The following is a 14107-nucleotide window of genomic DNA, read 5'->3' on the forward strand; positions in this document are numbered from 1 at the left end:
TGTACTACGACGTAAAGCATCCCGCAAGTTTCAGTGGTGTGGATGCTGTCTTCCAGGCCGTCAAGGAACTGAATCGGAGCGATGTGAAGAGAAAGGATGTGAAGAAATGGTTACGCCAGCAACCCACCTACACCTTACACAAACCTCTTCGTCGTCGCTTCAGAAGGAATAAAGTGATTACCTACGGTATCGATCATCAGTGGCAAGTGGACCTGGTTGACCTACAGTCATTATCAAGACAGAACGGAGGAGCGAAGTACCTACTGACTTGCATAGACATCTTTTCAAAGTATGCCTGGGTTCGTGTATTAAAGAACAAGCGCGGAGAGTCCATAGTGGCCGCATTTAGCGATATACTGAAAGAGGGGCGTTCCCCCTACAAATTACAATCTGACAAAGGCAGCGAATTCACGAATGCACCATTTCAAGCCTTGTTGAAGGAACGAGATATTTTCTTTTTCACGACCCAAAATGAGACCAAAGCCAGCGTGGTGGAACGGTTTAATCGTACTTTGAAAGAGAGGATGTGGAAATACTTCACCAGTAAAGCCACCCGGCGGTACATCGATGTCTTGGATGACATGGTGTCAGCTTACAATAGAAGGAAACATCGCAGTATCGGCCTGCCACCCGTGAAGGTGAACGCAAAGAACGAACGGTCGGTCTGGATAACGCTGTACGGAAAGAACAACAACATTGACAGTGGTGGAAAGATATTGAACGAGGGAGATTACGTACGTCTTTCCATGAGCACTCAACCCTTTAGAAAAGGGTACCTTCCCAAGTGGACGGAAGAAATATTCAAGATAAGCAGGAGTGTGTCCAGGAATCCTGTAGTGTACAAAGTCGAAGATTTAAATGGGGAAGTCATTGAGGGAACATTTTACCAGGCTGAATTACAGCGGGTAGAAAAACCCGCCGATGAGGTATACAGGGTGGAACGCGTCATAAAGAAACGAAAGAGAGGGGGAGTTACGGAATACTTTGTGAAATGGTTGGGATACCCTGACAAATTTAACAGTTGGGTGACAGATATCGTGAAATTGTGATATAAGTTCATGATTCCCCATCTCACTTTCACAACTACTATTAGCAACCATGGCTTCAGCATCTGGTACCTCGTTCTACGTGACTTTACCGAGCAATGCCTCTTTGGAAGAATTTCCCGACAATACACTGACGAAGTTCAAAGTCAAACTTCCTCATACCGTTGTGTTGGACGGTGACTGGGAGGTGGCACTCATGGAAATACACTATCCACATCGTTGGTATAACCACGTTAGCTCGCACTTAATGTCTAGTGTATCCTACAGTACCGATGACGGTGTAATATGGCACGACTTTTCATTGGAGAGTGGCTACTATGATAATATCAAAGAGTTGTTGCCCTTACTGATACCGGTGAGATTCAGAGATAACGTGATGATGACATATAACAAGATTTCACAAAAAGGTCTATATCCAGTTGAACGGGGGCATTGGTATAAAATTCAGAGGGAGATTAGCCGCCATGCTGGGATTTGAAGATGATCTTGGCATTCACAGTTCGAGAAACGGAAGCCACCCTATAGACCTGGATCTCGTTCATAACCTCTACATCTACAGCGATATCGTGGAACATCAAGTTGTCGGCGATACGAGAGCCCCCTTACTACGCACAGTAACGGCTCGAGATCGACATGGTAAGGATACCTCGGTAATCTACACCAGACCGAATTACATTCCTGTGGTTAGGAAACTATTTGAGACGATAGAAATAGATATAAGGGATGACATGGGTCAAAAATACCATTTCAACGTGGAAGAGTGGTGGTGAAACTTCACTTCCGAAAGCAGTCTCCCTCACTGCTGGACTGAGTGTATACGATTCATTATGTCGCGGATTGTATCTCCACACATGTATGCTGATTATTATACGAGACAAATGGGGCGTGGTCTACCTGTATTCGCTGGAGGTGTTTTACAGAATGGTCATGGTATAGGTGGTTTATTAGCTAGAGGTCTTCGTGCTGCTATACCTATATTCAAACCTATAGTGAAAAAGGCCTTTTCCCAAGGGGGAAAGAAGCTCGCCAAAAAGGCCTTATCAGCTGGCATTGACATGGCAACGGGTGTTCTGTCCAATCACGTGGGAACCACTAGTAAAGGGCAAAAAAGAGGAAGTCACAAGAGGAAGCGCTCAAAGAAGACACAGCGCAAGAAACGGCCGGTGTTAGGTCATCGCCATCATAAAAGGAAACGACATGCTGGACATTCCATCAGTCGGGGACGAGTCAACGTACCGAAAAGAGCTCCGGATATCTTTGACGAATAGTTTTCTATCCACTACTGAGTTTTCACCATGCCTTTCGTACACGATCACTCTTGCGAATGCATGAAATCAGAGCTAGATCTGTTTTCACTCCCTCCAACTCAAACTAGCATCGAACAGGGGCAATGGGTTGAATATCAGCCCATATCTCAGTTCTCCGACGGTGGACCGATCGAGTTTCACATTTCGGGTTCTGGTAGTGACTACCTAGATCTCGCCCAGAGCCAAATCTACGTGAAATTAAAGATTACCAACTCTTCTCGCAGGTGGACATCAGTCTCAATGAGAGAGTAATCACACCATCCACACCAACATATCCCTATAGAGCTATGATAGAAACGCTATTGCAGTAAGGACCAGAGGCTAAGCAGACACAACTCACCATGGGTCTTTTCTACAAAGATACACCAGGATGTATGGAAATAGTTAATCCTCTGGTCAATGACCACACCGCCAACTCTGGTTTGGCGAAGCGGCATGCTTTCATCAAAACATCCAAGTCTGTGGAACTACTGGGATCATTGCATAGCGACATATTTCTACAACCCAAACACATACTGAATGGGGTGGATGTGAAAGTGAAACTCATTCGTAGTAAGGAAGAATTCGCCCTCATGTCCGGGACAGAGAATGCCAACTACAAGATCGTGATTCAGAACTGCGCCCTCTACGTCAGGAAAGTGAAAGTATCTCCATCCGTCATGCTCGGTCATGCCAAGGCTCTCGAAAAGGGAACAGCCAAATATCCTGTAAGAAGGGTGATGTGTAAAGTACTGTCTGTGCCACGTGGAGAAATGACCCTCCAGCAAGATCACCTATTCCTGGGTCAGATTCCTGAAAGACTCATCATAGGATGCGTACATAACAAGGCGTTCAGCGGCAGCTACACTCACAACCCTTTCAACTCCCAACACTTTGGTGTCAACTACATCTCGCTCTACGTGGATGGGGTTCAAGTGCCATCGAAACCTATACAGCCAGTTTATGGTGATACACCGGGACTACAGGCCATCAGAGCTTACCAGACTCTTTTCTCAGGCACGGACAAATTGTACAAAGACGTGGGCAATCACGTGTCCCGAGAAGATTACGACAGAGGCTATACACTCTACGCCTTCGACCTATCTCCGGATCTCTCGTCGGGACAGCACTTCAACTTGAAGAGACAAGGAAACCTACGACTAGAACTTCATTTCGATGAGAACCTCGGTCAAGGCATCAACATCATCTGCTATGCCGAGTTCGTCAACATACTGGAGATTGATCGAGCCCGAAACGTCATCTTCGATTACACAGTCTAAAGACAATGAATACAGCGGAGATCGACTACGTTCTGGGAAATGACAGAGGAACTAAGGGGACATTCGGAGGAGTGTACGCCTCGGATCAACTTCCTAGGGGGCGAATGCCAAGACCTTCATCTTTTGTAGCGAACATCGACACTTCAAGCGAACCAGGCAGTCACTGGGTCGCAATATACATTGATGGAGACGGGCGCGTGGATTATTTTGACTCTTACGGACGAGCACCGAAGGTGGAGCCTATTCAACAGTTTTTAAACAGAAATAGCTCTGGCCATGTGCAGATCAACAACGTGAGAGTGCAGGGTGATTTTTCGACAACGTGCGGACAGTACTGCATATTTTTCCTGATACATAGAACCAGAGGAAAACAAATGAATGAAATAACAAAGGGGTTTAGTGCAGACAGGCATTTCAACGATCATTACATAAATCGTTTTATTGCTAAAAATTACGCCATAGAAAAGAGAGTGCACGATTTAGATATGATTCTTCAGATTTCACAGGCACTGACAAAATTGAATGTTTGAAAATCATCTACGTATTCTTTGTTTTTTGTATTGGGAACATCTATGTAATTGTTTGTATACATAAGAATTAAATGAGAATAACACACTTGCATTGCACATGATGGAAAAAAAAATTTCTCAAGTTATGAATTTTGTCATACCATTGAATTTAATAGCGAAAATGATGTTGACCTATGTAAAGGGAAAGTAAGAATAAAATAATAAAAAGATCTCTGTACATATGTAAAAAGAATACTCACTGTTCCAATGTGTTGTTATTCAGGCGTCTTATTCTGTCATTTCATTGGAGAGAGAGAGAGAGAGAGAGAGAGAAACGAAAAAATAAAGATGATCACGGATATCTGTGTGTGTGTGTGTGTATGCATGTATTGGACCTACCAATATTCAACACATAAAATCTACATAGAAAAAATGACGATAGAATTATGCACTGTGGAACTGCACATAGCTATTAAAGAATAAACATAGAACAAATTCATACACAGCACACAACACTTGCAATTACAAACGAGCAGTGCGATCATGATACAGTGAATGAAAGTGAAAACTTGTACAAAAAATACACATGACAATAAACAAATAAACACTCATTAAAGAAATTTTATGTAGAGATCATTCCAAACAAAAAAAAAAATGCCTCTAGAAAAAGTTATTTGCATTTTTTCTTCTTCTTCAGAGCAAATGCAGATGCGTAATTGTTTAAGCGTATGAAATTATGCATTGCTCGACTCACCTTAATAGATGGCGCCCTTCGAGTGAACACGCTAATTTGCACGTCTCCAGAAAACTCTGTGAAAAAACTACCATAAGGACACGGAATATTTCTCAATTTGTTTATCGACTCTTTCATTCTACCAGTCAACATTCCAGGATTGATTGAAACCGAAATTGCAAGCAATTATGGATCAGCAAGCAAAGCTAAGACCGAGGAAAACCCAAGGCCAGGCAAAGCCGGGTAAGCCCAATACTATAACTACTAGTACACGTAGCCCAATGAGCCACACTACACAGAGAAGCGCGCCAAATTTGAACCAGGAGGCGACAACAAATACCGCCACCCCGGCTCCATCCATGCAGCCGGAGAATGTCGACAATGTTATCGAGGAGCCTGATACTGACACTGAAATTTCCGCCTCTGCGCCCAGTGCAGCTGACTCGGTTGCAGCCGGAGCTGTCCCGGAAGAGGTTCCTCTTTTGCCTCCAAGCTTGGAGAGTTACTTCAAGCAAGCAACGGACAGGTGGTCGTAAAATACGAGGTGCTGCGTTGGACAAAATTCGTGGCGATGCCAGGGATGTGAGGTGCTCTCAGTAGAAACACGCTCCTTGATCCGCAAGGCTGTCGACAACTTCATAAGTAAGCTGAACGACCTTGAAACTCACCTTGGAGCCTCCCTGGAATATGAGAGAAAACGAATCGACGATCTACAATCTAAGCAGGATGGCATGGAAAGGAAAATTAACGACATGCAGGCTGAGATGGATCGGCTGAAGTCTGAAGTGGAGAGGCATGCTATCGCTGCAAATAGAAATGAAAGGTTCCTGAGGAGAAATAATGTGAGATTAGTTGGAATCCCTGAGCCGCAGGAAGGTGATCACGATGACTGCATCAAGACAGCGGAAAACATCCTACGAGACAAGTTTCAGATCAACAGCAAGGTGGAACGCGCGCACAGAGATGGGAAAAGAAACGAAGGGAAACCTCGACATGTTCTGGTGAAACTGTTATCATATCGCGATAAAGTCGAAGTGATGCGTCGCACAAGAGATGTCCTGAAGAATGAGCAGTATTTCATTACCGATGACCTGACGCCACTTGACCTGCAAGAGAAACAGAAATGGGTGAAACAGGTTCAGGAGCTCTACAAGGCAGGAACCAAGCTGAGATTCTACGCCGGCAAATGGCGACAACTTGGTGGTAACCCCTACAATTTCAATTGATTATCTAACTGAAGTTTCAATCAGGATGTTTGATGATTCAATGTACTTTTCTTTTTCCATAATGCATATAATGCCGGTCATTATTATTCACATCCACTGTGACCCCAAGCATTGTCTACAAAAGTATTTTCTATTTGTAGTAGGTTTACAGTCATGTTTGGCATAATAACCCATTTATATGATGATTTCAAATTATAATATTGTTATAGATTTCTTGATAATAATGCCCTACCGGATAAACACTGCAGTATTGATCGCATTGAAATGAAATGTCCTGTATAGATAATGTCAAATCATAATTATGCAATGTTTAACGTAAGAAGTTTTGTAGATTTATTTTTAATCAAAGAACATGATAGTATGACATTTATAAGCTGAATTGTATAATTTCTGATGAATTGCCATTTTGTTATAAGGCCTACGCCAATACGTTTCCCAAAATTGTTCTTTTTGAAAAGGTTGGCCTAAATCATGAGAAATTGATTTTTTTTTACTTGAATCAGATCAATTTAAATAACTTCACTGATTTAGGCACTAAGGGTTCTGAAAAGAAATATCTGTTTTGATGACACGCCTGAAGTCATATGGCGCCATTTCCACCTTTTTTTTTCATTTCTTTCTCTTTTGCTCTGAAAGCCACGTATAATCCATACAGTATGTTTTCTGCGTATCCATCAGAGGTACTTTCTAGAGCATTTACATTGACTTCTCGTACCTGAATTCCGTTGCCTTTACGTCAGCCGTTCTTATATTCAGCACTCTTATACTTTCATACAACAAGTCTAATTACAGCAAATGTTAGTACATAGGTTATGCAACACCATTTTTTTCAGGTGAGCGGAACAATCCCTCAAATGTAATTTGTGTACCCAATGTGTATGTGTATAAGCTCTCCATACACGCCCGCTTGGCTCCTTTGAATTCCATTTTTTTTTTGTACATATATTCATATCAGCCTAAGCCTTTTTACATTGTTCATTACCCTTAGAATGGACTGTACACACTCATGTAAGAAGTGTTTGTCACCTAGTTAATCTGTATCATAATGAAATTCAGTTTTGCTTTTGTTTTCGTCTTTTTCTCATTTCTTATGAGCATTTAAAGGACCGATAGTACAAGGTTCATGAACTCAGGAACTTCGCCACTTTGGTATCTGCCCTGTTATTGTCCTACAAGCATTTCCCGTTCTCTTTGTCAGCTGGGCGGAATAATACCGTAATTGTAATTTGTGTACTCATTGGACGGACGTGCTCTTAATACACGCCCGCTTGGCTTCTCTTGAATTCCTTTTCTTTTTTGTACATGTATCCATATCAGTGTAACTCCACTGCTGGGCTATTTATTCCATGTCACACCAGACCTCAACATGCCTCGCTTGTTGTTTTTCTTCTTTTTCCGTATTTGATATGAATTTCATATACCTACATAAAAATAAATATATTCTGAATGTTTTTATACAATTAAAAGATCATTGGTGAGATTGGATGAATATAAACAATATGAATAATTAAAAAATTAAATGAATCTGTTGAGATTGGATAAATGTTAAACGATATTAAGTAATTGATATCTTGCTGTCATTGCTGCTGCGAGTTGTCAGCTATAATGACAAGTTTGTTACACCATAATAATAATGACTTTGTTTGTTATAGTCTTTTCGACAAACAGAGCTCGATTCGAAATTGAGCTTTTTTTTTAGTATGTACTTTTGATCGCTGTGGAGCGTCCTTATGTTTCATTGGAAATACTTTGTAATTCAGTTGAGATGTGCAAAACAATCGCTAATTTTGTAGTTCGTAATTTAATGAGGTGCCATGATGATATACCATGTCGCACCTCGCACTCATCTATCAGCACACATACCTTCACACGCACATTCTGTATGACTTGCCCTATTCCTTCCTTCCCTTCTTGTCTGCTTTCAGTAATTTGTAAGCAAGTATTTATGATCATGTTATGGTCAATATGTTGTTCCTATATAAAATATGGATGAATTAAATCTATGTACACATAAAAATGTCCAATGTCGGTATTATTTACCTGACGAGTTTAATTCAGAATTTTCTAGTAACGAACATTCTCTCAGTATATTACACGTTAATGCTCGCAGTCTTCAAAGAAATTTTGAAAATATGCAATTATTGTTGTCTGCGATAAATATGAAATTTTCAGTTATTGGTGTCACAGAAACATGGCTTAACGACAAATCTCCCCCTTTATATAACATTGATGGATATTCTGTTGTCCGGTCTGATAGAAAATGCGGACGAGGGGGCGGAGTTGCTTTGTTCTTATCACACTCGTTATCGTTTAAAGTAAGACCCGATTTGATATATAACGGAAATGAATTTGATTGCATGTGTGTTGAAATCAATATATGTAATAGAAGAAATATAATACTTTGTGTTGTATACAGGCCCCCTCATACAGACAGTAATTTATTTTTGGAAAATTTGGATGTTTTATTAGAGCTGATCAATCAAGAAAACAAAGATGTTTACTTGATGGGTGATTTCAATATTGATCTTTTGAATCAAGGAAGTAATGCTAAGAATAAGTTTTGCAATATTTTGCAAGCAAATTTCTGTAATGTCACTATAGATAAGCCCTCGAGAATGACGGTTAACTCATCAACATTGATTGATAATATTGTTACTAATATTGACACAGATCATTCGAAATCTGGTCTTTTATATAGTGATATATCTGATCATTTACCTATATTTTTTATCTGTGACGAGATACAACATTCCCATGTCAAGCAAACAGAAAGTAAGAAGAAGCGCAAATTCACATCAGAAAATATATCATTACTCAACGACGATTTAATCTCGGAGACATGGGATGATGTATTGCTTTGCGCAGACCCAAATATTGCTTATGATACGTTTTGGAATATATTTCTTTCTTATTTTAACAAACATATCCCCGCAATTGAAAGGAAAAGTAATAGAAAAATTAAAAATCCATGGATAACAAAAGGAATTTTCCGATCAATAAAGAAAAGAAATATGTTATATAAATGCAGTTTACGGTATCCTAATAATGATAATGTTAATCGATATAAATTATATAGATATAAATTGACACAAATTATAAGGCTTTCCCGTAGGATGTTTTATACAGAAGCTTTTCAAAATGCTACTGGAAATATGTCAGCCACTTGGAAAGTTATTAATAATGTTATTGGTAAGCAAAAGAATATGTCAACATTTCAAATTATGCGTGACGGTCAAACACTCTGTAACCCTAGGGATGTAGCATGCTGTTTCAATGAGTATTTTGTTGCTATAGGTCCAAGTCAAGCTTCAAAAATAGATCCCACACAAACTGATTTTTCGCAGTATTTAGGTGCGTCAAATGATAATTCACTATTTTTTAAACCAACAGATTATGGTGAGATTCTTGACATTGTTCACTCATTAAAATCAAGTTATGCAACTGGTCATGATGAAATGAGTACGTATTTTTTAAAACAGATTATTGGTAGTATACTGACACCCTTAGTGTACATTTGTAATTTGTCACTCTCAACTGGCATATTTCCGAATGCATGTAAAATTGCTAAAGTTATTCCAATATATAAAAAAGATGACTCTTCTTTTGTATCAAATTATCGTCCTATTTCTATTCTTCCTAGTATATCTAAGGTAATAGAAAGGCTTGTATATAACAGATTGTATGATTTTTTGACACAATATGATATATTTAACCAAGACCAGTATGGTTTCAGGAAATTTCATTCAACAGATATGGCACTAGCCGAATTATACGATAGAGTGTCGACTGCCTTAGCTGAACAAAAACATGTCATCGGTGTTTTCATGGACCTAAGCAAGGCATTCGACACTCTTGACCACACTATCCTCATACGTAAATTGCAGTCTTATGGTGTTCGTGGCATTCCACTTGAATGGTTTAAAGACTACTTGTTAAATAGAAAGCAATATGTGTACTATGAATCTGTTAACTCTGAAGTATTACCTATACAATGTGGAGTCCCACAAGGATCCATATTGGGACCGTTATTATTTCTAGTGTATGTAAATGATATTTCAAACTCATCTAAGTCACTGCAATATATTATGTTTGCTGATGACACCAATGTATTTTGTTCCAATTCTGATTTTCATTCGCTACTAAGAACTCTTAACACTGAATTACCGAAATATCTATGTGGTTTAAGAGTAATAGATTATCACTTAATCTGAAAAAGACAAATTTTATGTATTTCTATAACAAGAAGCACAACAATGAAATTCAACATTTAAATAGTGGATGGTGTATTATTGGAACAAAAACAGAGTATTAAATTCCTCGGAATATATATAAATGAAAATATGAAATGGAATGTTCATGTACAATATATCTCTGATAAAGTATCTTGTAATGTTGGTATACTTCAAAAGTTAAAGTATTATGTCCCTCAGAATATTTTATTTATGTTATATAATTCACTGATATTATCGCATATTTCTTATTGCAACATTGTATGGGCAACATCAAAAAGCCACATTGATAGTATATTACTTTTGCAAAAGAAAGCAATACGTATATGCACCAACTCAGGTTATCGAGACCATTCAGATCCTTTATTCGCAGAATTAAGAACACTTAAGGTAAATGACATTAACTTTTTGCAAAACTCACTCTTTATGTTTCGCTTACATAATGGTCAGTTGCCATCTTCTTTTTACTCATTATTTCAATTAAATAAGGAAATACATTCTTATCCAACAAGACAATCTGATAAGTTTCACTTGTACAATCCCAAAACAGTGATGGCTCTGAAATCTGTCAGACATACCGGACCCGATGTTTGGAATTCTCTTCCTTCTGAAATTCGAAGTTTAAAGTCCACGTATTCTTTTAGGAAGGCTGTAAAAACGATGTTGTTATCTGAATATCAGTAATTCCATTGTCATTGTTATATACACGAAATTCTTTCGTACAAATATCGACACAATTAATCTATTATGTAATAATGATTATGTAACCGACCATGACCTGTATCAACTGTCCACCTGTACCTCGTTGAAGAAATATTTTGTCATGTCTTGCTAAATCAGTGATACAGGTGATTTTATTTTGTATAAACCTTTAGTGAAAGCAGACAAGCCTCTCCCTTCCTTTTCTCCTTTCAACTATCCTATCTCTATGCAAGTCATCCCTCCATCCTATTCTCCTTCCGATGTAAATTATATATTATGTTATGCTACGGGGGCTGCACGCAAATCAAGCTACGCTTATGCTGTAGCCCCTCTGTATTATTCATTGTAGTATGTTTTGTTGTACTTTTGCTGTACATTGTACACAGGCAATGAACAAGAAAATACTTATATATATTGTGATATTTATGTTTGTACATGAATGTGTATATGTACAATGATGATACAGAAACCAATAAATCAAATCAAATCAAATCAAACCTTGTGGTGTCATCAGCTTCCTGGTGGTCTTTTTCAATCTGGTCATATTAAAACGTAGCGCTCTATTATACCCCGGTCTTCGCACAATACACTGCGCTCTTTGAAGAATGAGGATGCTGTTAATTGTGTCACGACGTCTGTTACTTGCTTCCTGATTAATTCGACGGCTGCCCTCTTCAACGCAACCCAGAATATCTTCCTCAAAGGCTGCAAAATGTGACCATTCCTCCAGACTCAAGCTTACACCGACCGGGGTTGGGTGGTACATTAGGTCTCGTTCACCTTTCACAAAGTTGCGGATATGTACGTAAACTTTACTGTCGAAGATAGTACTCGTGAGGAAAACCTTACTATAAAACGGTTCAACCATTTCAGTGGGCACCACCCCATTAAAAATGAAAAACCGTGCAGCATCACCCTCTGACAATTTTTGCACATTGGCTTCGTGCATTTTGATGACCTGGTCGAGTTTACTTTTGTTGTTTAACAAGGTTTGGTACCCATCGTGCGTTAAATATATTGAACTCTGAGTAAGAATTACGACTCCACTATCATCCGTGTCAAACTGACGAAAGTGGAAGAAGATTTCACCCTTAAAGAGCATAACACTCAACAACTTAATGCCCTGTATGTCACCAAGCAAAAACCGTCCCAATTCCAGGGGCATGGGCACTCCTTGAGGGTAGATTTCTGGTGTAAACCCTAATCCCTTATCAATGATCATATCGTTTTGGCACGGCTCTTCGAAAATTTCTTCGGCAAATTGGCTATCTAATGCCACCTCTAAATCAGGATTCATATCAATTTGGCTTTCAAATTCTTCTGATTCTGAATCTGTGAATAGTAGCGGCGATGCGCATTTAGCCATGGTAGCAAGATACACAGTAATTTCACCGTTAAAGAATGTTGCTGAAATCACAGCGAAAAGTTAAATAGGTAAAAGCACGGTACTCGCGAGTCCTATTTCACAGATATATTTCACAGATATGTTTACAGGAGCGTGAACGAGTCCATTTATGGAGGTTTGGAGCGTGTGTTTCTTGTGTGTTTTTTCTTTTTTGCCACTGATTCTACTCATACTGGTTCATGCAGATCACCTATAATGACCTCCCCTCCTGAGAACTCTCGGAATAAACGGACATAAAGATTTCTACCCGCACTTCTCACAACTGACCGCCGTACTGTATACTGTTCTTTGAATACAGCGGTGGGGGTGAGGGCTTGGTGGCGGTGAAGCTGAAATGAAAAAAAAAAAATAATACAAATCCTCAGTTTACCTGAGGTAGTAGACCAGCCAAACCTCAAAAAAGGCTCTAGATAAGGATTCGACGGCATTTTTTGTTAATGCTCCGTTCTCATACTGAAAGTCTTGCAAAAATACTAAGGAATAGCGTACGGCCGGATGTCAAGCGTACTTTTGCCGAAAAATGTCATTTTTAGCCCAAAATTCAGAAGCATGTCAAGAATCACGATTTTGATTTTTTGCTTGCATTCAATTCATATTTGAAAGATCATGAGTTCAATTGTCTCTTTTAATGAAATTGCAATTTAAATGTGTTTCCTTAGCATTTTAAAAGGTTATTTTGTACAGCCATATATGGGGCTCTCAAATGTTTGGGTGTTGTTTTCTCGAAATAATTTTCACAGATTAATCAACGTTCTGTAAAGTTTGTTTTTCCAAGCTAATTAGATGATCTTCCAAAAGTAATTTAATGTTTTATAAAACTACAAATGCTTCTTTAATTGACTGTGTCAATATCATTTCTAGTTTTCTTGAAGAAATTTTTACTTTTAATAAAAACTCTGAACATGTTGGAACTCAGAAAATGCATTTTCGAGCATTTTCCAGCAGCCCCGCGCGGCTTCTGTGCGTGCAAATACTTAATACGTGTGCGTACGTCTATTAGCTACAGGGGTGGTATTCTGAGACCGTTTTATCTCTGTTGTAAGTCTGTTGTAACAAATCGGTATTCTGAACACCGTTTTATCTCTGTTGTAACTTCTGTTGTAACTTCTGTTGTAACTAGTGAATTATCTTGCGCACTCTTTGCCTGCGCATACCATTGTCTTAGGGTATGCGCACGCGCGTAACAGTGGGCGCAAACCTGAACACCCATTAGATTACACGGTATTCTGAAAACTGTTTTATCTTCTGTTGTAAGTCATGCCCCGTGCAAATTTATGCTTCTGAGATAAAACAGGGTGGAGGGTGTTATAACTCCGTTGTAACTTTCGTTTTAACTGATGTTAGATAGTGAGATTATTCATCAACTGAATATTGTGGTATGCGAGTTCAAAATAAAAAAGATATACAAAAAATAAAAACAATGTATGTACAGAAGGGCAAATGATATAGCAGTTTGACAAAATGTAAACTCATTCCACAATACAAAATTTGGTAACAGTAACATTGCAAGTACATACGCGTAGCATAATTATGCACATAGATAAAAACACAAACACATGAACAGAAAGGTTACCGGCACTGTCGGCAGTATCTTGTTTTAAGCACTATTCATTTCAAAAATATCTTTCGAAATATTAGATTTTTTTTTAATATGATTTCACTATCTTCACCAATAGGAATTCATTATCAGT

The 14107-nt window shown here is 38.8% G+C and overlaps 1 protein-coding gene across 1 annotated transcript; it reads left to right on the forward strand.

The window, feature by feature from the left end:
• The first annotated feature begins 2694 nt into the window (after positions 1 to 2694).
• LOC139738207 (uncharacterized protein F54H12.2-like) lies at positions 2695 to 3612 on the forward strand. Its single transcript, XM_071648863.1, has one exon. It carries the CDS (start codon positions 2695 to 2697, stop codon positions 3610 to 3612), a length of 918 nt encoding a protein of 305 aa, XP_071504964.1.
• The last annotated feature ends 10495 nt before the right edge of the window (positions 3613 to 14107 follow it).

The sequence above is a fragment of the Diadema antillarum genome, unplaced genomic scaffold, assembly GCF_040938485.1.
Source record: "Diadema antillarum isolate AM-2024a unplaced genomic scaffold, OU_Dant_1.0 seq00000730_RagTag, whole genome shotgun sequence".
Classification (NCBI taxonomy): Eukaryota; Metazoa; Echinodermata; class Echinoidea; order Diadematoida; family Diadematidae; genus Diadema; species Diadema antillarum.